General features: G+C 42.9%; 1 protein-coding gene across 9 annotated transcripts; it reads left to right on the top strand.

The window, feature by feature from the left end:
• The first annotated feature begins 2,719 nt into the window (after positions 1–2,719).
• CERS4 (ceramide synthase 4) lies at positions 2,720–27,367 on the top strand. 9 transcript variants are annotated; one of them, XR_004305448.1, is made up of 12 exons: positions 7,118–7,221; positions 13,595–13,768; positions 18,004–18,121; positions 19,140–19,258; positions 21,235–21,292; positions 22,073–22,123; positions 23,428–23,520; positions 24,095–24,223; positions 24,487–24,593; positions 24,998–25,154; positions 26,629–26,784; positions 26,933–27,049. XR_004305448.1 is itself a non-coding variant. In XM_015886717.1 (11 exons), the coding sequence occupies exons 2-11, from the start codon at positions 13,596–13,598 to the stop codon at positions 27,122–27,124; spliced, it is 1,197 nt and encodes a 398-aa protein (XP_015742203.1). In that variant the 5' UTR covers positions 2,720–2,971; position 13,595; the 3' UTR covers positions 27,125–27,367. The 9 variants fall into 9 exon arrangements, 8 of the variants coding, with proteins under 8 accessions (XP_015742203.1, XP_015742204.1, XP_015742198.1 ...); XM_015886717.1 differs by lacking the exons at positions 7,118–7,221; positions 26,629–26,784 and adding an exon at positions 2,720–2,971 and having other exon boundaries at positions 26,933–27,367; XM_015886718.2 differs by lacking the exons at positions 7,118–7,221; positions 26,629–26,784 and adding an exon at positions 2,738–2,993 and having other exon boundaries at positions 26,933–27,367.
• The last annotated feature ends 286 nt before the right edge of the window (positions 27,368–27,653 follow it).

The raw sequence follows: 27,653 nt of genomic DNA, 5'->3' as shown, positions 1-27,653 counted from the left end.
AGACCTCAGTCCTTTCCAGGTGCAGCAGCCCTGAGCTTTCTTCACAAGGGTGTATTCTCTCAGTCACAGTTTCAGTTTCAGAGAGACACAAAATAATATGACTTCTTCTGTCCTCCCTCCTGAAACATGACCTACCCACAGGCAGAGCAGGCTGCAGAGGCAGTGGGTTCATGCGCTTCTCAAAGCACCCTAAGAAGGAATTTTTCTGCTTTTCTGAAACAGGACAGAGTCAGGACCTTATCATCCAGCCTCGGTCTTCCTTAAAATGGGATTGAGGAGGAACAACTGCATCCATATCTACTGAGGGGAACAGGAGAAACTTCCCAACAAGTACCCCACTGCGTGAGCAGTGTTTCACACCTTGGGTCACCTCTCACTACCCTGACTTCCATAGTACCACAGACATTATCAACACTTGAACTGCTGAAACAACCTCCCTCTTAGGTCTGTGAAAAGGTCATCGCAATGTGCAGTGAGGTAAACAGAGTGAAAAGTAATAAAAGGCAAAAGAATTCAGTTTTGTTCCAAAGCAGTCTAACATCACTGCAAGCTGCGAAGTTTGGGTTCATTGCAGAAGATTATGGCACTTCTATTAGAGCATTTGGGAGTTGGCCATTATATGTGTATAAATTTATATGTGTATAAATGGAGTTTGGCCATACGAAGAGATGGGCGTGCATGTGCTTTGGTTTTCCACACGAGGGTGCTGTCAACACTGACACAGACACATTCGGATTTTCCAGCACATCCTAACCAAAGTGATCGCAGGCAAAGTGACCTTTGGGTCTGTCAGAGCCTTAGGAGGATGTGTTGAACAGAATTTCAAAGGATGACTCTTTCAGAGACTGTAACTTCGGGAACATCCAACCCACACTGGGCTTTTGGTGGATGATTACATTCAAAATACCAGTTGATTTTAAGTCAAAGATATATAAGTAAAAACCTGGAATGAGTTCAGCAGCCTATGTTCTAAAGTTATTTTTAAGTACCTCAAACCCTAATTGTTTCATGAAACAAAGACACCTGATATTTAGAGATGGTGCTTGCTTCCTTGCATTAGACCCCTCCGGATGTCTCAACATACATCTCCCAAAAAGAACTGATACCTTTTAATGCTTTAAGGGACCGTTCTCTTCCATCTGAATGAGAGGCACTCATAGCCACAGTTCAAAGCTCACTGTGATTTATATAAACAAGATATGCATGGATCATGTCTCTGTGCTCTAGGTCAGGGCTCCTCGACGAGGCTTTGTGTCCTGAATTGCTTTGCTGCATGGAAATTTTCAGGTTTACGATGTGCTTTGCTGCTTCTGTGCTGGTTACTGTGGCGATTACGCAGAAACTGCTGCTCCTGATGGTATGACTCATATTACACCTCTGTAACTGAGAAAGTCGCCACTATCTGGGGGGGAGGGATGGTTGCAGGGGAGGAAACAGGCTGAGCAAAGCTCTTTCCTTTGCTCCAGTGGTTTTAGATACTTTTGTTTCTCACACTGCACACACTGAAACGAGCAGATTTATGCTCATGGAAGGCCCAGTCCATATTCATTCAAAGCCAGTGGGAGTTTTTCACTGACGTCAGTGGGCTTTGGATTAGATCCAGAGAAGTTGGATTTATAAATACAGACACTGCAGGATGAGCACTGTATTAAACTGGTTTTGGTGATGCCACATGTATGGGAAATCACAGCTGGAACCTCTGATTAATCAGCTGAGGCAAGTTTTGGGTCAGCTGTGGGAGCACAGGTGAGAGTAATGGAGCTGTGCTCCTGGAAGGGGTAGAGCTCGACTCCACCTCCTCTAAGACTTCATTTAAGGGCTGACCACCACTGAGGCAGCAACTCTTGGAGATTGCTTCCCAGTGGAGACTGCCTCAGCTTTTTGGTCAAGGCATTGACATTGGTGAGTTTTCCTTTGCTAATAACCTTTGACTATCTACCATCATCCTTGTTAACATCTTTATATTAGCCACCCTTACACCACACAATCAGCTACAGTAAAACTAATGCATATAAGAGCATTGGGGTTCCACCAAGGGAATATGATACAGCCAAAGATTCCTAAATTTGTTATAACTTTAGGGCTGTAACTCTTTGTGTAAATATTAACTAATATATTTGCCCAGATGCTAAAGCATTAATGGCAACCAGTTACTGCAGCTATTTTCAAGCCATTAGTCTGATACAAGCATGATTCTATCTTGCGTGATTGGAACTGAGCATGTGAAATACAGTGTGTAAGAGAAAAAACAGTAAGAAGCGATTATATTTGTTTTCAAATTGTTAACATTGCTATCAAGACAGGTATTTATAACTATGCTTATCATATCCATCCTGGCTATGGCTTCAGAAAAGCCTGGAAATAATGAGCTGATGGAAAGCATCTTAGTAAGATGAGGGAATAGTGCTAAGTGCTCCAAGAATGCATTATAGCACGCTGGCAAACAATAATAGTACACATGATCTGTACTCCCAAGACGTGAAAGCGAGAATGACAGGGAGGAATTTTTTTGCCTATGTAATACAGGAAGACAGAATAGATGATCCTTGCTTTTTTTTTCTTCTACTTCTTTTTTTTTTTTTTTTTTTTCTTTTCTGGCCTTAAAATCTACACAGCTGTGCTGTAGTGATTCCAAAGCATTCCCCCTTGTCCTGTCACTATCAAACAGCATAAAAAGTAGCTCTTCCCCCTGTTCCTATGCTCTCTTTGGGCGCTAGAAGGTCACAGTGAGGTTTTCCCTGTTCTCAGTGGCCACCAAAGCCCTCCAGCCTGAAGGAGACTCTTCCTCAGCCCCGGGGTCCTCCCAGCAGCTCAGGGATCAGTGCCGGCCCCTCCCCTCCTCGCGGACACCGCCTCCTCATCACGCCCGGGGTGCGCGCAGCCCGGACGCCGAGCGGGTCTCCGGGGAGACCGGGTCGGCGACGCCCCTGGAGAGAAAGGGATTTGGGGCAGCGGCCCGGGGGAGGTGGAGGTGAGGGGCCGGGGGAGAGCGTGTGAGTGTTGTCGGGGACGAAGCGGAGATGCGCGGGGACGCGGCGGGCCGGGGGCTGCGCGGAGATATCGAGGTCGGGGAGTGGAGGGGCGGAGGCAGCGGGGAGGGAGGCGGTGCCCGTAGAGGGGCTGCGGGAGCGCCGTGGGGGCGCGGGGTCCCGCTGGGCCGGGCCGGGCCGGGCTGGGCTGTGGTGTGGAGCAGCCGGACGGTCCGCGTCCTACTTGCTGCCGCGCGATGGAGCGGGACCGGCAAAGGGGCGACCCGTCACACCGCTCTTCTGCACCGGCAGTTTTCCGCGCTTCTGATTGAGCGCGGCGAGACAGAATGAGATCAGTACAGAAGGAAGGGGTGACTTTGAGCTGCGTTTGTGGTGAAGGCAAAAGCCCTTCGGGTGGGCATCTGTGGCGCTACGCTCCAAGAGCTCAGCGTGGAAGAAAAGTGAAATTAAGGAACCTTTCTTTGCTTTTTTTTTTTTTTTTTTTTCCCTTTTTTTTTTTTTTTTTTTTTTTTNTTTTTTTTTCCCTCTTTTTATTTATTTATTATTATTATTATTATTAAATTTTTCTTGCAAGCAATGAAATTGCTATATTGCAGTTTCCACTTCTGGAATTGTTTGAAGGTGTGGATTTTAGGAGGCATTGGCAATTGAATGAGAAAAAAAAGGTGCGTGAGGTGGACATTTTACAGATTAGGTATTGATGAAAAATATGAGTTTGGGCTTCTGAATTTTAGCTAGTGAGGTTTGAAAACGTTTGCTGAGTGACTTATACCACTAATCAGTATCTGAAGGTAAAACGTTCTCATTTTGCAAGCTGATGGTGAAGTTGTATTTGTAAGTTTTGTGAAAGTCAGATTGAAGATCTGTTTGAGGAGACAAACATAGGACTTTGGTCCTCCAGAGGAGCCAGGCTGCCTCTGACTGACCGGGGACAACTGCAGGATGCGAAAATGTGCTGATGACTCATCTGCCTGCAAGCTCAGGTTTATCAAGGTATTCAGGAGAGTTACAGAGCCTTGCCACCACAGAGGAGCCTTTTTTCCATGCTAGAAGATTACAGATGGAACAGGCAGTCAGGCGCTCATGCCAGTGAAGGAACTGGTAAAAGTGAACCATGCGTCTGATATTAAGCCAGACTTTCTCAGTGTCTGAAATCAAGATGACTTGTTGAGGAATACTTGTTCAGAATGATTAACTGTTGCAAACTAGTGAAATTCATATGAAATGTTAATTTTATTAATCTAATGTGTTGATTGTAATGTAATTGAGGAGATAGAAGAGAGGGATTTGTCTGCTTGATTGTTGTTTCCAGGCAGGAAGGAGAGTAAACATATACAGTGAAAAGTGATTATTATGTTATTGCATTGTAGTCCTCCTAAGCCCATAGAAACTAGGTTTATTTTGGCAGTCTGTCAGCTTGGTAATTGAGAGGGACTCAGCTTCTCTGTTCACTTAAGTCAAGGACTGAGTTCCTGCTAAAAACTCCACAGGCTGTGATTGGGAAACTATTGCTATATTTTATCTCTAAGCAAAGTAAAAAAAAAAAAAAAGTTTCTTCTGGGTGGATGCCCTTTCCCCTTCTCTTTAGAGAGTGTCTAAGGAGACTAACCCATGAAGAAATAAAGACAAATGGTGGTGCTTAGGGATATCTAAGCTATCCACTCTTTCTTCCCAAGTTTACCTGGGGACACTCACTAACGTGTCTGAACTGCTTCCTTACTGTGCATCTGTCTTTGTACATATGTAAAAGATAAACTAATTCTGGGGGATCTGAAAGATGATACATCAGATATAACATTTAATACTTTCAAAGAAAAGATAAGATTTCATCTGTTTAGAGATGATACTGAAGTGAAATGATAAATTCAGAATTCCTGAAATAGTGATTGTTACAGGAATTTTCTTGTAAAGTTGTTTTCCCCAGTAATGACATCGATTTGTGGTGAACTGAAGAAAGAAGAAAATGACCCTGAGGATCTGTGTTTTAAAAATAAACCCTGACCTCAGCCAGCATGGATTAGGGCAGTGCTCTGACAGCCGAAGACGTTTGCTCTGTGCAGGGAGGCCAGAATGTCTGTGGCTGTCACTCTGGCTGCTCCATTCACTTCTTCAGCTTCTGTATCTGGTACAGGTGTGATTGTCCCAGATCAGGCAGGGCTAAAGTGATGGCTACAGGGAAGGCAGATTGATATTTATTGTAGAGCGAATGCGGAGGGGAAGAAATGTGGCATCGGAGTCATCTATCACTGTCCCATCACATCTGAAATGTAGTACAGGGACTACTAATTAGCAGAGCAGAGGCAGAAGCTGTTGCTTATGGAGGAACTGTTAATAATAGAGAGAAGGCCACAGAGGCTAAATAGTCTGAAAGTGCCTCTGTGTGCATTTGTTCGGATTTCTCATGAAAATGATCCCATCATACATCAGACTCAGAAAGCTGAAATTGCTGGATACATAGCGCAATGCAGCTGCAACATGAAGTAATGTAAATAATTGACTGGCCCATAATGATATTTTGATGTAGCAGGTAATGCACAATGGGGTGCAGGTTCTTGTGATGTTGGGTACTCTTCCAAAAAAAAAAAAAAAAAAAGGAGAATCACGGTTGAAAGAACTTGAGAGTTTTACATTCTGCAATCGGGTTGTCACTGCACTGATAGATATTCAAATATATATACATATTTTTAATAGGCATAATCACATGGTAGATTGCATTACCAATTAAGAAGTGTTCACAGAACGATCACTGGGAATGTGAGCATTGTTCTCAGATAAGATTGCAAGTTTTGTGTTTTGAAATTTTTAAAAAAAAAAAGGCATTAAAAGCTTATCAATTAAAGAATCTTAATTTTAGAGTAATTATGTGTCGTTCCTCTCTCTTCAGCTTTGAAGCTGCCTGGGGAGTTTGTGGGAACAAATAACCTGGGAAACTGATGGAACTGTTGATACTGAAATTCAGTCAGCTGGTAGAAAGTAATTAAAGCCTGTGTGTTCTCTGCATGAGGGAAGAGAATGAAGATTATGTGAAAAGTCATGATCTGCATCTGTAGATGTGCCAAGCTGTTATGTTGGATGCTTCCCTCAGCCTCATGCAAACAAACTCATCTAGTGTGGAATGATTGATAAACGCTTTTCTAGTCTATTTTGGCATTCAAGACAATCCAATTCCACCCTGATGTTTTATCTTCATTCCTTTGTCTTTCTATTTTCTTATTTATAGCAACAGATTCTCTCATTTTGACCTAAGATTAGCAGTTCAGGAGTTTGGTGGGCCCTCCTGGAACAGAACAGAAAGCCTTGCCGAGGGTGATTCCAAGAGGGGAAACTAGAAAGGGCTGTCAAACCTGAACCATATGACTAATAAGGCATATTTATGCTTTGAAAGGGCTGAAAATCAGGTGACACTGCAGAAGCACTGTGTTGTTACATGAGCTTATGTGAGAAAGACTTTATTGAGAGTTGCACAGTATTTTAATTCTGCCTTTCCCATCCTGACTTAGAAATAGTATTATAATTTCAGTTTGTACAGCAAGAACATTTCCTAGCAGTTATGATTGCATCATAAAGTTTGAAGATCTGATTTAAGTATGGAAGCTTGAACCTACCCCCCACAGGTTTATCACTTCACTAGTTGGAATTAAACATCTTGAGACCCAGAAACAGTGATACTGATAATTGATGAGAAACAGCTGCAATATTTCGATTTCTAAATGTGCTTATAAGGATGACAAGCAGGGGTGAATGTGAAATTTTGATGGAGCTCAAACACAGAATGGAAGTATGAAGAAGGTGGAAATAGGGATGATTGGACAGGAGGAATAGAGAAGTACTGTCAAAGTTTGCAAGAATTGAGAAATCAGAAGCTGAACTTGAGTGAGGGATGTGAAGGCCTTCTGCAAGCAAATAGAATGCTCAGAATAATGTGAACCCACTATTCTAAGCACTGTTTACCAAAGACATGGAGAAACCAGAGGTACCTACTGCCTTTTCTGGCCTTGTTTCTTACTAGCATGATAAAAACTAGCACTAGTTTTTTACTGGGTAAAATCAAGGTATCTTACCCACCCCCTTTAGGAAGGAATAACAGAATGAGAAGAACTGTGTAATTTGCATTCTGACGTGGCTGTCTGATGGCAGCATGAATGCTGTGCTGTCGACCTGGCAGTCTACCTGGGAGTCAAGCAGTCAGAAGTCAGAGAAGCAGCCAAGAAGCTGGCAAGCAGACTACAAGGTATGGAAGTTAGTAATTTATGCTGGGTGAGGAAGAGAGTTGTTCCTTGAAGATTTAGGTAATCAAGTCTGTTGTTTTGCTAAGCTTTGATTTGTAGCTTCCAGCATTTCTTTGTGGTTTTTATGCTTTTTGGAGAACACTTGTAAGTGGATATTAAATAAACTTTTTTCTTTTGAACAGAGTAGCACATACCCAGCCAATGCTGAAGCATGGGACAGGGCTATGGTAGCATGGGACATGTCTAGGTGGCAAAGCAGCACAACCCAGCTCACAGTGGGCTGAAAAGAGATGTTTTCTTGGTTGTGGAGGCAAACTTTGTCATTCTGCTTTTAAAACGGAGTGAAGAATCAAGCTTCTGTTGGACTGGTAGTGGAAGTAAACAAATAGTCACATTTCATTGAAAGCAATGAATTGCAAAATGAATAATTATTGTATGAGGTGATTTAGTAGGAAATATCGACTGGTAGAAAGAAGCGAGAACATCGGGAAGCCAGGAAGTTGAGGATAAGCGATTGCTGGTGGAGAGGCAACACTGTATAAATAATTTCAAGTTCACAGTCAGCTTCCAAAGGACAGGTTGTGGAGAACAAAGTCTGCATGAGGAGGGTAAAGCTGGGAGAACTTAGTGCTGACAGGTACAGAATGGAAAAAGATGTTTTTTTTCATCACTTGTATGGGTTGAAAAACAGTCTTATCTCACAAAAAAAACAAAACAAATGTTCTGCCAGAACCTGAGGACAGGAATTGCAGGAGAGGATGAGAAAGCTGGGGTACAAAGGAGAAATAAAACAGAATTAGCTGCAGAAAACTATTATCTTTGCTCAAGATTCATACCAGAGTCCACTCATGTGATTGGAGGTTCTGTATTGGTTACAGCCAAAGTAAAAAGACTTATAATAACTCCAAGAGAAGTTGAAAGATGTGTACAGGGTGGTGGTTTTCTGAAGAAAATTACTTTGGCAAAATGAGGAGAAGGCAGGCCAAGAGAGTGAAGGCTAATAGTGGGCTGCTACTACAGTGACAGCTTTTGAATGTTTTTTTGCTATCAAGGAATATTCTTAGAAAGGCATTTTTCTTAACTAATAAATTTCAGCTATGTTCCTTAGTCACTGACCATTTGTGGGTAAATTTGTGTGAAGGTTAAGAAAATCTTTCAGTTGAAATGAGGAAGAACTAACACAGGGATAAGAAAAGAGAGTGGTATCAGGCGAAGGAAATATTGATAAGGTGAGATCAGAAGGCAGATATGTCCCCAGGGATGAGGAAATAAAAATAACATGAAAGCTGGGATGAAATTTGGAAAGGTTAATGCATTCCTTTCCAGCAACTGGAATTGGATGATTTTTTATTTTATTTTTTTTTTAAATTAAAACATGTAAGAAAGTCAGTAACAGCAACATAAAGCTAGTGGGATATTTGATGTTGCTTTTGTGAAAGTAATGCATTGGCTTGGGCCAGTGGAAGTGGCTGCAATGAGTGAGGTCTTGAGGTGTTTTTTAGAGATTTCTGATGAAGTTTTACTCTTCCTGTGCTTCATCTTGAAAACAGCTGCTCACAGATGTACATTCTTCCAAGAAGCAATTACATGAATAAGGCGTATCTATGAAGGGAAGAATATTTCTCCCTGCTAGGAGAGGGCTTGTAAGAATCTGATAAAGAGACAAGATCAAATTTTGGCTTGTGACTCCATGCATTCCCTTTGAAAATTGGCAAGAAATGGATTTATGTCAACTGAAAACAGTCACAAATTACCCAGAAAATTGATGATTTCTTTAGACACTCTTGCACCTATCTCAGATTATCAAGATTTGAGAGACATTTTTTGTTTTTAGTTATTTCAGCCATAGCCTCATGCAAAAACAACAACAAAACAAAATACCACAAAACCCCAACAACAAATACCAACAAACATAAAGCAGTTTGAATTCAGAAGCAATGTAACTGCATCCATAATGGTGGAGTGACTCCACATTAGTTAATGATTTCCCCTGTGGCACTTCTGTACTGCTGGTGGTTAATTAAATCCTGGGAAAACTGGCTACACCAGGAAGTCTGCTGCAGGAATACCTGTGCTGGTGCTGGCAGTGAGGTAGTTAGCATGATGCTACACTTAAGCTGGTTAGACTTGGCAGACTTGTGCCTGGCCCAGAGGCACTTTGTGGATGTTTGTGTCTGTGACATTATACACCCACAGCTTGGCTAATCCATCTTCGGACAATGGACCATCTGTGGTATAATCAAGAACTGGAAGGCTTTCGTAGGCTAAGAGGAATCAGATGACATAAAGGGTAGGGTTGTGAATGTGGGGACTAATAGCATAAATTTTTATTAAAAATGGTGATGTTAAAGGTAGACACTTTCTCAGAAGTTTTGTTCACAGTGTAGTCGTGAACAGAAGAATGTGCAAAGAGAGATTTTCTGTTTCTTCAGCTGAGACTCATTATGTTAGGAGGTAATTAGAAGCCATACACTTAGTTAGCTGGGACAGATGAGGGATGAGAGAAAAATACTGCTTGTTTTCAAACAGTAAGAAGAGCTTTTTCATGGTAAACCCCTGTGCTGATACAAAAGCAAATGGCATTCACATTCTTGATTGTAGTTAGATTGTACCCACCAGAGGATGAAGTTTAGGAATGGTTTTCAATATGCACAATTGCTGCAAAAACCTCTGATATGGTACCCTTCAGTAAGAAGGTTGTTGCCCATCATAGCAAAAAGCTGAAAGTGGCTCAATTCAGGCTGGGATGTTCCTAAAATTAACTGCTTCCTCATGTGGAGGAGAGGAGGAAGCCGGTTGTTGAGTTGCATATTCAAACTTGGAAAGGTGTTGGAAGTTCTCTGCTATGAGGTAAGAATTCCAACAGCAGAGACCTAAATCACTGCCATGTCTGTGTTCCCAGTGAGTGCTGTGCAGACATTAAGGCAGAGGCAAAATGGTTGAGGGAGGGAATGCTGATGAGTCAAAAAGTAAATTAAAAACTCTGGTGTATTTTTTTATTAATTGTTATGGGTATTTATATTAATTATACATTGTAATTGCCCAGTTCTTTAAGAAGACTTGTCGTTTTTCTCTCTCACTCCTATTTCACATATGCAAAGTTATATGAATATTCATGTACTTGTGTATTAATGCTTAGCTTGGGAATAGATTCTGCAAATGAAGCAGCAGAATAACTCTTTGAAGATTTAAGCAACAGTGAAGCTTTCTGGGTAAACCTGCTTGGCTGTTTTGACTATGAGGCGAGGAGTAACCTTTCCAGCTAGATGCCGTGCTGCTTCTCCAACAGTTCTGCTTTGAAAGTGAAACTACAGAAATATGTCCCTGAGGGGTTCAGGCACAGCTGTGTTACTAAGCTCCAGCTCAGGTTTCATGGAGCCCTGTTGTGCTGTTCTCTGCTGCAGTGCTCAGATACTGCAGCACATTCTTTCTGCACAGTGGAGCCATTTCTGTGGTTTGGTGTAGCTCAGAAGATAGGTGTTTGTCAATCTGAGGGTTTGGATAGAAATCACAAGTTAAAAAGCAAAAAATCAAGAATAGCCAAATGTAGCAATGTCAGTGCACTGGTCGGAACAGTTGCTTTAGGTCATTTTGCATTGACTTCCAGGAGCCTTAACGGTGTACATATATAGTACCTTCCCACAGTATAGGCTCACAGCCTAAGCCTTCCTTTATGCCCATTGGCATAACTGTGGCACTTCACTTTTCCTGATTTCATCTTCACATATGTATTTTACTACAAACTTACTGCCATTCCTTCAGCATTTACCATCATATCACTGTCTGTGAAATCCAAATGCTGTTCTGTTGTGTGTCAAGTATGGGGGAGTGTTTGCAATGTTGTTTTTTCCTCTATTCCTGATGAACTCTTCTCTGTGAAAGCTCTTTTTGTTACTTTTTTACTAGACCTAGAGTGCTCCATCCTGTGTATTGTTACAAGGTTACAACTAATAACACAGGATATTCTGAGAGTCCTAAAAACTTCTCAAAAAGAACTGGGCTGGTTTATGCTTTTCTGGGGATGCTACAAGAGCATTTTAGAAACACCATTGTCATCAGCTTTCCAGGTGCCTCAGCTTGAGAACTTGGCCTGTCTGAATTGCAAAAAGGGAAGTATGTTGCTTCATGCTGCACCCTTTTCTGTATTTGTGCTGTGTAAAGATAGCTACAGAGATAAATATTTCAGGAAGATGATCCAGACTGTGTTTTGCACATGAGAGTAGATTAGATAATGGCTGTTTACTTCCTTAGCACTTTGAATCTATATTCCCCCCCAAAGTAAATGGGAAGACTCATTTCATATGCTCCCTACAGAGATCTCTTGGCTGAGTTAGTTTCTGTCCTCCATCAGACCCATGCTGCTATCAGATACGTGGAGCTCTGGAGGGAGGATTTGTGGTTGTGTGATTGTTATTACAGCAACTTTCCCTAACAAATCTATTATCCTCACTGTGGAACAGCCCTGTAGCACTGAAGAAGTTTTTCTGGAGAGCTGTGACAGGAAGAAAGTCTAATTTCTCCTTACAGTTCTTTTAGGCATTCCTGGTGTTCTTTTCAGGGTTAGTGAAGTTGGGTGCTGGAGCAAGGATAGATATTATTTTTGTGGGCCATTTGCCTCCTACCTCCCTTCAGACATTTATAAACATTGATCAGATCCCCTCTCAGTCTTCTTTTCCTCAGGCTAAACAGCCCCAGATTACTCAGCCTTTTCTTATGCAGAGATGCTCCTGGTCCTTTATCCTGGTCCTTTGTGGCCCTCTGCTGGACTCCTTCTGGGAGACTCCCATCTTTTTAGAACTTGGGAGCCCAGAACTGGACACATTAGTCTAAATGTGGCCACCCCAGGGCAGAGCAAAGGGGAGGACCACCTCCCTTGCCCTGCTGACCACACTCCTTTTTATTGCACCCCAGGATACCAGGATCCCACTGGCCTTCTGCTGGCTCATGGCCAACCTGTTGTGCACCAGGATCCCCAGATCTCTGCAGAGCTTACCTCCATCAGGCCATCCCCTAGCCTGTACAGATGCATGTGGGTATTCCTCCCCAAGAGCAAGACTCTATGTTTTCTCATGTTAGGTGTAATCATGTTCCCCCCTGCTGAACTCTATAATAATAAATTCCAAATCAAGAAGAGAGTTTGATTCAGACAGTGTTTCTCAGACTCTGCAGAATTCTGGAATAAGCCTGATCTTCAGTTTAGCTAACAAAGCATCTATTCCCAAACTGAAGATATCTTGAAAGTTGAACTTATGATTCATCTTCAACCTGTTATGCGCTTCTCCTTGCAGAAAATGGGCCAGAGTTTGGCCCTCCTCTGGATCAGATGTTTTGTTATAATCAGGGCTAACACTCTAATTACATGTTTTTTCTGTTGGTTTTGTAACATTGCATTTCTTGTCTGTTCTTCAAATAATCTCTATGGGCATCTAATTCCCATGCCTTCCTTCTTTTTCTTTACCTATGCAGTTTGTTTAACACATTCAGAACTTGTGTTCTGTGTATTGTTACCAGTTAGAATGAGCAGCCTCTGTTGGAGGGCAGAACCACTCATATTTGTGAACGAGTTAAAATTATCTAGCAACAGTTTTTTCATGCTGAATGCTTCATTACACCCATTCTGCTGCCTTTTATGCTGTTAAACTCTCTGATCATATATGTAAATGACACTTTCAGTCATGGTCTTTAAAATTATGTTGAGAATCCAGTTTACCACAGAAATTCTTCCTTGGACATACTTTCCTTAATTATGTAAAGCACAAGATAATCTTCTTTTTTTCCCCTTCATCTTTATTTAAGGGCAAGCCTCAGAATAATAGTAATTACAGTGCACACACACACAGTGAAATTGCAGTATGTAAACAGAAGCAAATAAATACAAAAGATCAAAGGCTAGATGGTACAGATATGTGCATGTAGAGGAGAAGACTAAAAGGTAAGGATACGTAGATATAGAGGACTGCTGGTAGCCAGCCTGGGAGCAAGCTTGCCATATCTTTACCAACCTGTCATTCCTGTGGAAGGGACTCTGTTTGCCTGTAAACCTGCAGCATTAGATTTAAAATTTCCTGATAGATCTTGCTGAGAATTACACCAGTGTTCTGTTAAATTATGAGACAGTCTCCATTTTAGCTTTTTTTTTTTTTTTTTTCCCTCCTCCTTCCTGTGCCAGGAATCTGCAATCACTGAGCACCTGATAAAAATCTGTGAGTAGTTTATCAGTTCCTTGGGCATTGACGTGTTCCACACCTCTTCTGCCTTCACAGCCAGATGCTACCTCAGCTAGTGTGTAATCCTTTCTCTGCCTCACATGCTTGTGCTGACAGGTTTGCTGTGTGCTAGACATCCACAGTTTACTCTGGTCTCTTTTCCTTCCAGGATGGCACACTCTTTGAATGAATGGCTATGGCAGCACAAGTTCTGGCTCCCCCCAGGAATTACATGGGAGGACATGAAGGAGTCTGAAGACATCCATTACCCTAAGCCTCGTGATCTCCTGCTCAGCATCCCTTTTGCCTTAATCCTGGTTGTCATTCGATGTGTCTTTGAAAGGTAAGTTCCTTAGTGATGTTTTTAGGGGATAACAGTGTCAATGTGGGTCCAAAAGCTGGCTCTGTTGTCTGAACCAGTACATGATTGAAGATGTCCACAGAAACATCAGATCATAAATTCTGTTGAGGCAGATGTTTCAGCTCTTGCTGTGTTTATTTACTGAAGAAGCATGTTGAATATAGAGCACAAATCCTACCTTTAAGGTTTATTTATAAGCAGTGTAACTTCCTACACTTATAACAGTTAAGCCCTAGTATTAGTCTTGTGCTTGTGCTTCAGAATGCAGACATGCTGTTTCTGTTGTACGTTGCTTGCTGTTTCTGGGTCAAGTGAAGTAAAAATAATGTTTAGACTTCCTAAATACAGCTAGGTGCCCCCAATCTCAGAAAATGGGTGTCTGGGATATCTCACCAGATAGGGGAACATAAATAACATACATTAAGATAAGCTTGGACTTGTACCTTCAGAACCAGCACTACATTACCACATGAACATATGCATTTCTGAACTGACCAGAGTTCAGGATTCAGGAGTGTAATTTCTTGGGAGCACCATGCAGGGAGATTTGTGGCTGCTTTCTCCAGATCAGGGCCTGCTGAAGCCACTTGCAGTGCTGAGCTGCCAGAATCTCTCCTCCTCTTTCACTTTCACTGCCAGAACTGCTTTGTGGCTGCTTTCTGTAGTCTTCCAGTAACAGCACAAGAGTTGCTCTGGCTCTAGGATGTTTCTAGCCAGAGCCATTTGAAGATTTTACTCTTCAGCACAGAGAATTTGGGAATTATGGCAAAGGCACAGCTTGAAATCTCCCTGTGTTTGCAGTGTGGGTTTCATGAAGGTCCTCAACTGATGCTGTTGATACAGGCAGTTTAGCCATTGTTACTGTTGTTGTGATGTGATTTGTATGCAGATCAACTGAGAGTTACCATAGTGTCATCATCTGTCAGGGCTGCAGAATAAATTCACTTTCATGGTTTTGAAAATGATTTAAAATAGTCTTTGCTGGACTGAAGAATCACTGTTCCTACTTGCTGTCTGAAGAGGTGTTCTTTTTAAGTATGATGTCTGTTCCAAAAATGAAAACCAAATGCATGAATTATTGTTTAAGGAATCTTTTTATGATGATACTTTGAATTGTTTGTAAAGAATATGTTTAGGGTGCATTCCGTAAATTCTGTTGGTTTTATCTTCCACGTACCTGAGGGTATAGGTGTTTCAGTTATGTCCACTCATGTGCAAACCAAGGTGAGCAGGCAGCCTTAATGGTTGAAGTGAATTGTTTTTCTTCCTTGCTGACCTGTAGGACTTCTTTAGGTAGGTAATGTCAGTTGGTCTCTTAGACATGCTTGGAGCCTGAAGCTAGACATTAACCTCCACGTTCTGCATTGACCAGAACTGCCCCATTCTGGGCTCATCAGACATGAAGACAGAGGAACCAGACCCTGCTTAGTGATACCTCATGGCAGGTCAAGAGTAGGCACTGAACACAAACTGAAACACATGATATTCCATCTGAATATAAGAAAACACTTTCTTACAGTGAGGGTGGTCATATACTGGAACAAGTTGCCTGAGGAGGGAACGTTCTTCTCACACAACTGGACACTCAGCAGCCTGCTCTACCCACCTCAACCTGAGCAGCAGATTTGAGCTATGTGATATTCAGAGGCCCCTTCCAGCTGTAACAGTTTAGTGTTTTTTGACTTTTGTCCTTGTATTCCTCTTCCTTCTGCCACATTGGGCCTAGTCTGACTAAATATCTTTTCCATCTCCTTTAAGGTACTTCTGACCATGTAAGAAGATTTTCTTTTCTTTCCTGTGCAAACACTGCATCAGCCAGGAGTGTTTCTGTGGGCCTGGGCCTGCTCATGCATTTTAAAGCTGTTTTTATTTAATGAAGTTTGTGAATTAAAGCTTTTTGCCACACCCTTAAAAAGATAATATCTCAAGCCCATTTTACAGGTCCAGGAAACCTGTAATCATTCCACCATCTTACCTATGCAAATTACAAGCTACTGTTCTGAGCCATATTCTCGTCTGTCCTAACTCTCTACAAGCATTTATTTCAGCAGGAAATTTTCATCCTCGTAATCATTATTGTTTCACATTCAATTCATCCTGGAAAAGAAAGCTTCCCTTAGTGTGAATCAAGATCTCTGTCTCTCTGTTATGCTGCACATAACATAGTGGGCTAGGATGGTTCAAATTTATTAGTAGAGTTTAAAGAAATGCAGGCTGAAAGGATGTGTATTATTTCTCATTTTTCATGCAGATGGCCCTGATTTTGTAGCTTTCCACATTCGTGGGTCAAAATGTGATTTTGAAGAACATAAATAAACTATGAGGTTGGTTTCAATGGCTTTCCCTTGGCCTCTGTCAATTTATTCTGCCCTTACATATGACCTGTAACTACACAGTTACAAAGTATTCCTTTAGTTCAGGTATGTTCTTTGTTTCTGGTGGTTCCTTTGATTTCAGCCATTCTGTTGCAGAGAGAGCTGAAAAAGTTCACTTCCTGAGTCCTTGTGACATTCCTTTTTTTTCAACAAAGCCTTGGAGTGGTAGGAGGAGGATTTGGCATCTAGTTTGCCTTTGAAGAAGGGAGCTTCCCCACTGTTGCACGTGATAAAGCCAAAAAATAAAAGCCTCTATCCTCTTGTGCAATAGAGGAAGGAGAACAAGCTTTGCAAGCTCTATAGCCATTTAGGACAAATTTTATTGGCCTAAATTTTGTATGAAGACTTAGGACCAATGTGTTAATTTACAGACGATCAAACACTAGGGAGTAAATGAAGAAATCTTAAACTGAAGATTGAAGATTTCATCCTCTTCTGGCTGAAGAGGAAACAGGTTTGGGTTAAGTCATATCACTGATTGTGTCTTGCCTTATGTAGTTATGGAAATCTGTCCAGTATAGTCTTCAGGCTTTCTTATTCCATATTTCAGAAAGCTGTTAAGATTCTGCTGATGGGACAATCCCTGCAATTGATACTATGAACCTGTGATGTTGAAATCAGTCCAACCATCATTCTCTTAGGGTTGTGCTTGGAACAAGATTCAACTAAAAAGTGAGTCAGAGCATACATCCAACATGTACAAACATCCCTTTGGAGGAATTTCAGAACATTATTTCCCAATAATGTTCATAAAAGTAGGATTGGCCCTATAATTCATGGTTAAATTCAGTACCTCAACAACAAAGTAATTGGAACACCCTGTCTTCTTCAGCTCAACTGGCTTGTTTTTGTTACCGTGAAATTTAATACTGTGACCACAACAAAACATCAAGAAAGAGAAAATAAGTATTAAACAAAATTAAGGAGTCAGTCAGGATAATTTAAATAGCTTTTCAAACTTGCTGACTGCCCTGACACCCATCAGAAACATTCTCTTTCCCTTTAATTTTTTGAGAAAATTTCAGGAAGTTGTTCAAGAAGAACCTTACTGCAACTTCCTATAGGTCCTCGTTGGAAACAGAATGGTCTGCATCTAGGCCTTGGGCCCCCAGCACAGGAAGGACATGGAGCTCTTGGAGCAGGTCCAGAGGAGGGCCACTAAGAAGATCAGAAGGCTGGAGCATCTCTCCTATGAGAGAAGATTGAGGGAAGTGGGATTGTTTAGCTTGGAGAAGAGAAGACTCCAGGGAGACCTCACTATTGCCTTCCAGTACTTGAAGGGAGCATATGAACAGGAGGGGGAACAGCTGTTTACAAGGGTGAACAGTGAAAGGACAAGGGGGAATGCTTTTAAATGGAGGCAGGGAAGGTTTAGGTTGGATATTAGGAGGAAGTTTTTTTACACAGAGGGTGGTGACGCACTGGAACAGGTTGCCCAATGAGGTTGTGGATGCCCCATGCCTGGAGGCATTCGAGGCCAGGCTGGATGTGGCTCTGGGCAGCCTGGTCTGGTGGTTGGCAACCCTGCACACAGCAGGGAGGTTAAAACTCAATGATCACTGTGGTCCTTTTCAACCTAGGCCATTATGTGATTCTATGATTTCCAAACTCGTTCAATGTTGAACAGAATTCAGGCTTGTAGAATACAAGTCTCAGTGTTTCTGCTGTGAGGTTTTATACTTGTCTTCCTCACTTGATTGACATGATACTTGTATTCTGACTTGGAATTGTAGGAGGCAACTGTAGGAGGAAGCTATTATGTACTACACAATCATTTACAGTGCTGTGGTATTAGAAATTACTGTTTTGTTTTGGGCTGATTCTTTATCTTTCCTCTTGCAGAGCCATAGCCCTGCCCATCAGTGCCAAGCTGGGTGTGAAAGACAAGCTAAGACCTAAAGCTCAGCCCATCTCCATTTTGGAAACATTCTATACTGTGAATTGTAAGAACCCTAAAGAGGTGAGTCCTTTTTTCCTTAGCTTCCCTCTAGATTTAGCCCCCGTCTACTTACATAAATGAAACCACAGTTGGAATCTTGTGTTTGGATGCTCAACAGACCCTAAGGAAGCACTGTAGCACTGGCCTCCTGACACCAGCCAACCTCTAGGATCATCCTGCAAATGCACATTGTAGTCATCAGTTCACACCTTTCCTCAAACAAACCCTTCGTCTCTACCACTCCACCTTCGTCGCTCTCTGCCACTGCTCCACATCGGTCCCTCTCATGGGTGCCATCCTTCCTCAACTGACCATGTGTAGCCTTCCACAGGCTGCAGCTTTCCAAGCGTTGCTCCAACATGGGGCCCCATAGGTGGCAGCTCCCCCTAGCCCTCTGGCTGCACTGCAAACTGATCTCCACGGGTGGCAGCTCCAACCCAGAGCTGCTTCTGCCAGGTTCCATGGGCTTCAGCCTCCTCCAAGCCGCTGCTGCACGGTGAGCTCCTCCATGGCTGCATGTAGAGATCTGCTTTACACAGTGCCCATGGGCTGCAAGGGGACAGTGTGCTCCTCTGTGGGCCTATCCTGGGCTGCAGGGATCTTCTCCACGTTTCGAGCTCCTCCTGCTCTCCTTCTACACTTACCTTGGTGGCTACAGAGTTGCACTTCTCTCTGTTTCTCTCTTTCAGTAACAGTGCTTTTTCCCTTTCTTCAGTGTGTGTAACAAGCATCGCTCACAGGTGAGCTCTGGGAGTGGCAGGTCCCTTTTGAAGCAACTGGAACTGGATCTAATCTGACAAGGGGCAGCTGCTGGGCTCTGCTCACAGAGGCCGCTCCTGCTGACAAAACCTTGCTATATATATATCAGGTTTTAACATTTAGCATTAAATACCGTTTGCTTGCAAGCAGAAGTGAAAGATTTTCTGTTACCTGAAATTCCTATGCTAGGAATGGACAGCGGTGGCCCAGACCAGATGGCCCTGGAGCCTTCTGACCTTCAAGCATGAGTCTGAACCCCACTTCCTCACCTGTTTTCCAGGGTGAGCTGATCAGTTTAGCCAAACAGTGTGACCTGCCAGTAAGAAAGGTGGAGAGGTGGTTCCGGCGCCGGAGGAACACCGACCGACCAAGCCTGTCGAAGAAGTTCTGCGAGGCCTGGTGAGCTGTAAGGGCCACTCACTGGCTCTGAGCTTGGCAGGCATCTTGCTGCCACCAGCCTGAATGCAGTCATCCACAGAGAGCTTCCTGAACCCTCGCTGCCCCACCTGATTCTTCTGTGGCTCTGCTGCTGCTTCCCTGTTCTTGTGTCATTCCTTGCTTCTCCCCTTTATTTTCACCACCAAGAATCATTTTACTCCTATCTGAATTTGTGCCTCATAGGATGCTTGTTTTTGACTTTGGAAGACTGACACTCTGCTTTGAAACACTATAATAACTGGGAAATTCAATATTGTTTTGCTTCCTGCTGCTTTGCTGCTGCTTCTGTGACTCCAGAGCAGCCTACTGATGCCTCTCTGTTTCCCTCCCATTTGCTTCACTGCAAGCTGATACAGGGAGAAGAGAAGGCCCTGGGGAGACCTCATTGTGGCCTTCCAGTTCCTGAAGGGAGCGTATAAACAGGAGGGAGAACGGCTTGTTTATGAAGGTGGATAGTGATAGGACAAGGGGGAATGGTTTTAAACTGAGACAGGGGAGGTTTAGGTTGGATATTAGGAGGAAGTTTTTCACCCAGAGGGTGGTGAAGCACTGGAACAGGTTGCCCAAGGAGGCTGTGGATGCCCCATCCATGGATGCATGAGGAATGCATCCATGGATGCTAGAGGAATGCCAAGAATGTTTTGGTAAAATATTAGAAATCAGCTCTCTTAGAAATGTTATCTTTGGCTCAGCTTTCCACAAAGAAGAACTCGCCTGAGCTTGGGTGAAATGCCAAACTGCTGAGTGCCTGCTTTTCTTCACTTGTGGAGAAGGAGGTTCTTCCAGGAAGGCCACAGAGATGAAGGAGAAAATAAGTATCTACAGTGACATTCATCTGACTAAAAGTTTGTATCTGTAGGGTAGGCATCACCTCTGGGCTGTTCACAATCCATTTAATATTCACCCTCTAATTCAAAGCTCTTACCTAACCCCCCTGATGGAGAAAACAAAACAAAAAGGGTGCATATTACTTATTTATAGCGTTCCAGATCATTACAGTTAGAAAGATTTTCTGAGCTGTGGACAAAGAGTTGTAAAACAAACATGCTTAATCTGCTTCAAGCAAGATGAAATCCAAGCTCTCCCTGCACTCAGCTGCCTTGCAGTAAATAGTACCAGTAAACACTAAACAGTAAATAGGTTTCAAACTTAGCCCACTGACAATAATGTCTTTCTGCCTGCCCTCTGTTGCCATTTGCAATCTACATAAAGAATGCCCTTCCAAAATGAAATAGTAGCTTATGTCATTCTTGGAGTCCTGTATGTTTCATTGAAAAATGAAGTTTTTCAAAACATAAAGCTGCTTCCAATTTGTTGCAGAGATATTTGGTAATTTAAGAACTGTCATAGGCAGTTTTACTCCTTTTCAGATTCTCAGTGTTTAGTCTATTAGCTGTTCATTTGTTCTACTGGGATAAAATTTCCCTCATTTCTTACTGTATGTGAAAATATACAGCATGGCAAGCCTCTTTCCACTGAAGTTCTGTTTTATACATACTTTTTATGTGCATCTCTGTGGGTTTAATGTGGGTAAGTCATTAGCAGCTCTCACTGAGACCAAACTCGACAGCAGTCATCTGCTTTACGTGATAATGAATTTAGCATACCTAATCTTGAAAAGCCTAAGGAGAATGGCACTGTTGGAGTTTTACACATGCATCTGGTTGGGCCGGGAAGGGTTGGGATGATTATTTGTGCAGTTTCCAGGTAATCATCCACAAAATGATTATCTGGAAAAGGATAGTCACCTAGATCATTATCTGGGTTCTGTTGAATGTGCTAACATTATGCAGAATCTGTTAGGATCTAGGCAAACCTTGAGCCTTGATGTTTTTGTTTGTTTTAATGGCATCGTTCTCTGAACGAGTGGGATTGATATACAGAATTGTATTTTCGTGGTTAATGGGTTACTGACATCTTTCTTTCTTTCTTTGTAGCTGGAGGTTTACATTTTACATAGTTTCATTCTTCACTGGGCTAGGTGTACTGTACGATGTGAGTATACAAGCAGTGCCACCTGCTGTCCTATCTGGGAAGTGCCTCAGGAATGGCAGATCTTGGTGCCGAACCTGTGCTTTCAAACCTCACAGAGATTTTCCCATCAGATGTGTCCTCTGCACAGCACACTTCTGAGCTCACAAGAATAAGGAACCATGCTTACCTTAAGAACTCTAAGGAAAAACGAGGAGATTTCATCTTCTTCTGACACAGCAGTAGATCATTGTGATTGTGAGACAGTTTTTGCAGCTGTAAAAATACAGTTTCCCAGGCTGCATACATTGGTGTAGAGGCAGTTAAGTTGAGCAGTTGGTCATGTAAACCTGGAGGATAAATCATTAATTACTTTGAAGTTTTTACCTTGAGTCTCCTCTTTGCCTTCATCATAAGATGCATCAGGTTGAGGGCCTCCACTAGCACCTTGTCCCGCTAACTGAGTTATGCCATCCCACACGTTGTGGGCAGGCTTGCCTGTCATCCTTTTCCCCCTTCAAGCCTAGTTTAAACTATAAGTTCTAAACTGCAGTTTTCTTTAAAGTGTAAACAGAGAGTATCTTTTCAGAAGTTCATTACTTATCAGCCTGCAGCACGCTCCTCGCCATTTGAAAGAAAAATCATGTTCCTGACAAGGGTGCTCAGCCTTTTTGCAATACTTAACAGCCCTGTTTGTAATAACATGCAGCAAATCTGTGCTAGCCAGGAAGTAAGAGATTTAGGTGGCTGATAAGAAAAGACTTTCTCTGACATCCTCCCATTCATGTTGCATTTTCTTTCCAGAAGCCTTGGCTTTGGGACCATAGAGAGTGCTGGACAGGATACCCACAACAGGTGAGTCATCCAGGAGTGAAAATGCTGTTATAAATTGTGTATTGTCTTTGTATATCTCTTTTCAACATCAGATTATATTGCAGATAAAAGAGAGAGCACTGAATAAAATTCGGACTGGTGAGCTTTAAGAATTCAAAACTAAGTCCTTGTCAGTAGATAACATCTTAATATCTGTCTTAATCTAAACACAATAGAGGAGAAGTCATTTGAACAGGAGACTTACAGGAGGAAAGGGAAAGTAAAAGTTTGGACCGGGTGAACATAGAACTGAAAAATAAGTATGCTCTGTGTTTATTTAATAGAGACTGAAGCTTAGAATACTCGGCAAAGGAGGAGAAAACTTCAGTGGAGAGCACGTAGAGCAGAGGACGTGCTCTGAGAGATGTAATCCTTCTACTATACCAAAGAATTGTGTCCACAATGCTCTCCATTAGCTTGTTTCCCAGAGGAACTGGTGCTATGGCCAGTAGCAATACAGCATCATTTCCTTTAATTTTGGAGGATGTTATTTTACAGTTCTACAATGTATATTCTGTGCTTTTTTTCTTCCCATGGCAGCGCTGTGAGAAGCTATTCAGAGGGCTGGAGAGTGTCAATTTCTTACCAGCTAAGGGATAACCACAAAAAACAAATATATTGTACAGTGGAAATAATACAAGTATGGTATTTGTACAGTTGGAATAGTACAAATATAGATGGAAATGAATAGCTAGAGGGTAACTAAGGAAAAGCACTCACCAGCTCCGAGGCCTTCAAGATAGGTCAAGGCTTGCCACAAGAACTCCACAAAGGAGCAATCTCCTGAAAGATTTTTCAGATTAGACTGAAAAACCTGTGGCAGAATTCAAGAAATCTGAAGCGTCTCCCTGAATGCTATCAAAGGGAAGGATTTATTCAGGTCCTAATCTGCTCCACTGCAGTGAGTTTGCAAAGCTCTGCAGTGACAGCTCAGGAATTAACATGATGCTGAAGAGAACCTAAAGACATTCTGCATCTTCCCTCTCCACCAACATTCCCCAGTATTCACGATGGTAATGCAGAGTGTCCCCTGCTGCTCCTTTCTACCTCAGCACAGCTGATGTTTGTTTAGTGACTAGATTGTTTTGTTGATTTTTGTCTCCCTGATGCTGCAGGAACCAGATCTTTTCATGGTGTTGATCTGATGGGTTGGGTTTTTTGGGTTTTTGTTTGTTTGTTTGTTTTGTTTTATTTTGTTTTGTTTTGCAAAGAGAGGAGCTGTCATTTCCAGCTCTCTCTCTGCTTTATCTGATGGGTATATCACTGTCTCTCCCTTGGTGTTGCAGCCTCTCCAGCCCTCTCTGTTCTGGTACTACATGCTGGAGCTCTCCTTCTACTGTTCACTGGTCTTCACCTTGCCCTTTGATGTGAAGAGAAAGGTGAGTCACAACTCCAGGGAAGAGTCAAGCACAAACAGAATGCAAGCTTAATGCTCGAGACAGTGGTCTTCAAGAGTGTATAGTGTGTACAGTGCTAGTCTGATTTTTTGTGGCACTGTGGCCTTGCTCACTGCCAGGAATTTCCACTCCCAGTCACTCACTTGCCTTCCCTCTGGGAGGTGGGGAATGTCGTGAAAAGGTGTGAGCTACCTACCACATGGGATGTGATCAACACACCAGAGGGATGGGATGTGATTTAGAGGGACCCGGACAGACTTAAGCAGTGAGTGTAGGAGAACTTCATGAGGTTCAACAAAGCTAAGTCTTGCACCTGGGTCGAGGCAACTCCCACTACCAATAAAAACTGGGGGATGTAAAGATAGAGCACAGCCCTGCCAAAAAGGACTTGGGGGTACTGGTGGATGGGAAGCTGGACATGAGCCAGCAATGTGCCCAGAAAGCCAACCGTACCCTGGGCTGCATCAAAAGCAGCATGGTGATTTTAATGTTACATGTTCTAACCAAGAAAGAAGGTACACTGTGTTTTATTCTCTCCTGTTCCCTTTTCCTTCAGGACTTCAAGGAGCAGATAGTCCATCATGCTGCAACCATCTTCCTCATCAGTTTTTCGTACTGTGCCAATTACATCCGCATTGGGACACTGGTGATGGTGATTCATGATGCTTCCGATTGCTTCCTAGAGGTGAGCTCCACAGTTATTTGCTAGGCAAAACCTAGTTGTCAGCAATGCTCTTCAGCCAGCGTCTTTTGATCAAGTACAGTAAGGGCCACACATTATTTCACTGATAACTCATTGCTGACCTCTTGGCCTAGCTTAAGGTGCCCTGCAGAGGAGAGATGATTACCTGCATGTGGATTGTATTATATCTAGCTCATTAGCCTCTTAGAGCATGTGCAGATGCAGTGTCTTGGCCTGTTTTGTTTTATTGTTCTTTCTCCTTACAGCCAACTAAGATATTCAATTACATGAAGTGGAAGAAAACTTGTGACAGCCTCTTTATGATCTTCTCAGCTGTTTTCCTCATCAGCCGCCTGGTCATTTTCCCCTACACGTGAGTCTGCTGATGTCAAGGAAAATGAAAACCTGCCTTCTCAGAGGCAGGATAATTCAGCTGTGGGCTGAATCTTTTGCTACAGCCCCTGCTTTTCAATACTTGTGGTAATGTCTCTGACCTCTGCGTAGATTACAGTGCTGTATGGCTGTTACACCTGCCTTAGGGTAAACAAGGGTGGTCTGCTTTGGAGTTCATAGAGGAGTCATAAAGACCTGACGTATATTGCAGAAGAGTCCTTGGCTTTTGGCTCTGCTCTGCTTTATTCCAGTGGAGAACTCACATGTTATATAGAAGAAGGAAATGACTGACCTGAAACTTCCTCTGTGACCAAGGGCTTTTGAGGGCTTACAGCCCTGCTAAGAACACAAGTGACCTTCAGTGCAATTCTTTCTCTCTTGCAGAGTGCTCTATAACACCTACTACTACTCCATGGAGATATTCCAGCCCTTCTTTGGATACTACTTTGTGAATGCTCTCCTGATAACTCTGCAGTTGCTTCACATCTTCTGGTCCTGCCTCATTATTCATATGGTCTACAAGTTCATGCTCCAGGGCACGGTAGGAATCAACTTGTAGTTAATTGCACATCACATGGGGAGAGAGGGTGCCCTAAAGCTACTTGAGAGCACAGAAGTTTATTTGGGATTGATTCTTTCTTGTACTAATGTAATTATACACGTAGACTCCTATCCATCAGGTAAAAGTGGCACTCAATAAGCATAATCCATTCAAGACTGCAGCTAGGTTATTGCCTGTTTGTCTCTATCAGTCATAGAGCAACTTTCCATGCCTGAGATACAGCTGTGTAAACTTAAGTGAAATGCGTCCCATTCTTTCTGACTACAGCATGTGGCATCTGCTGTGAGACCAAGCTGCTGCTCAGCATGAAATTCTTCTCGAAATCAAAGATGTGACTTAGTGTCATCAGGTTGGCCATCTGTCAAGGACACAATCTAGGAGAAATAATTTCGTGGGAGTTGACCTCATACCCTAGGATGAGTTGTTTTGTTACTCTCCGACTGGGGAATTTTGTCTTAGGGGAACTAAGAACAAGCATGAACAACTTATCTTCATCCATGTTGTCCAGAGCTTCAGTCTCAGAAAAACAAACAAAAAAGCCAAAACAACAACCAACCCACAATATCATAGTATCACACAGTATCACAGTCTTGTGTGAGTTGGAAGGGACCTTAGAGATCATCGAGTCCAACTCCCGGGATTCGAGCCTCCTGTGTAGCAGAGCGGCACTTCTACCACTTGCGCCACAGGGGGGATTCGAACCCGGGCCTCCAGTGTTGCAAAGTGGCATCCTTAACCACTGCGCCACCAGAGGCACACAATATAGGCAATATAAGTGACCTGTTATATTTGATATGAAAATATAAAATTGAGAGTGTTACATATTACATATTGAGCCTTGAATAGCAAAGAAAAATTGCCATAAAGGGGTGTCTCAATGATGGTTTCAGACATACAGCTTAATTTTTATGTAGTCCTTACATTAATAACATTTAATAACATTAAATTGGACTAGCTGTCGACTCCCTCAAGGGCAGAGAGGCCTTGCAGAGACCTTGACACGTGGCGGGGCTGGGCAATCCCTAGCAGCATGAAGTCCAGCCAGAACAAGGGCTGAATCCTGCCCCTGGGTGTGCTACAGGCAGGGGATGAGAGGCTGGACAGCAGCCTGCAGAACAGGACCTGGAGGTTCTGGTCAACACCAAGTAGAGTCTGAGGCAGCAGCCTGCCCTGGAGCCCAAAGGCCCCACATCCCTGAGCTGCTGGAGCTCGGAGAGCATTGGGACAATGCTCTCAGCCGAAGTGTTTGGATTTGGGTAGTGCTGTGGGGCTAGGCGCTGGACTTGGGGATCCTATAGGTCCCTTCCAACTCAGGCTGTGCTGCGATCCTGTGATTTTGTATGCTCTCCATAGCAGAGTGCTTGACTTGCAGCACCCAGAAGCTATTTTCATGTCCCCTTTGGAAAATGTAAGATTTTGATTAGCTGCCTTCCCTCTTCCTTCTTCTGCACAGGGATGCCCAAAGCAGCAGTGTGGATCTCCTCGGTCTGACACGGCTATCCTCACTCCTAGGCAGCTGTGATCTGGGGCTGCTTCAACCTGTTTGTATAACATGTATCAGGATCACGGTTAAGATTTAATTGGGACAGAAATCAAACTGTTTGCAAAGGTGAACTAAAGCTAAAAGCACACTGCAGAAATGCATGCTGCAGGCAGGTGGCTGAAGGAGCAGTTTCAGCCTGTGGCTCAGCTAGCACTGCTTCTTGTGCACTTTGGCATTTGAACAGTTTCTCATTCGCTTTTTTTTTTTTTTGTAGATGGAAAAGGACATGAGAAGTGAAACAGAAGAGAGTGATGTGGATGAAGAAAGAGAAAACATGATGGAAAAGGAGAAAAATGGGATTGCACATTTCAGCAACGTCACGAACAGAAATTACATCCAGAGGAATGGGTCTGAGCCACTGAACAACAGAGCCCATCTCACCAATGGCCATGTCAAAGAAAGATAGCTACTGTTCATGTCTGTCATGAATCCAGTCCATCCTCTAGAAGCAGTTTTGCTTGTTGTATAGATATAAAACATTGAAATTGCAGTATCATAACTGAATTCCTTTTTATTGTAAACAGAATTGTGTATAGTCAGTGATGTCTGAGGGGAGTTTTTGGTCTTTCTGCAACAAAAGCTTTCTATAGGTTGCAACCTTGAGGCAAATAGAAAGGGATCCAAGTGGTTTGGCTTGAATTAGACGGTATCACGGCACTGGAGACCTAAAACTGGCGCATGCGTACTGGCGACCTAAAACTGGCGCGTGCGTACTGGCGATATAAAACTGGCGCATGCGCACTGCCGTCCTAAAACTGGCCCATATCTCCAAACATCACCCCCAACAGCACCCTATTGTCACCCCCCTAAAAAAAACACGGGTTTGCCCCCAAAATGGCGCCGCGTACCCTTATAGCCTCACTGTGGGGCTCTATGGGGCTCAGTGGGTCTCTATGGGGCGCCGGGTCCCTCTGGCTCCTCCCCCATCTCCTCGT

The sequence above is a fragment of the Coturnix japonica genome, chromosome 28 (genome assembly GCF_001577835.2).
Source record: "Coturnix japonica isolate 7356 chromosome 28, Coturnix japonica 2.1, whole genome shotgun sequence".
NCBI lineage: Eukaryota > Metazoa > Chordata > Aves > Galliformes > Phasianidae > Coturnix > Coturnix japonica.
This window is presented reverse-complemented; position numbering and strand designations above follow the sequence as displayed.

Coding starts and splice junctions, on each gene's coding strand:
- CERS4 (XM_032440992.1), top strand. CDS start 7,133: ATGCTGTGCTGTCGACCTGGCAGTCTACCTGGGAGTCAAGCAGTCAGA. Junction 18,122..19,139: donor ATTGTAAGAACCCTAAAGAG/GTGAGTCCTTTT, acceptor CCTGTTTTCCAG/GGTGAGCTGATCAGTTTAGC. Junction 23,521..24,094: donor CCTTTGATGTGAAGAGAAAG/GTGAGTCACAAC, acceptor CTTTTCCTTCAG/GACTTCAAGGAGCAGATAGT.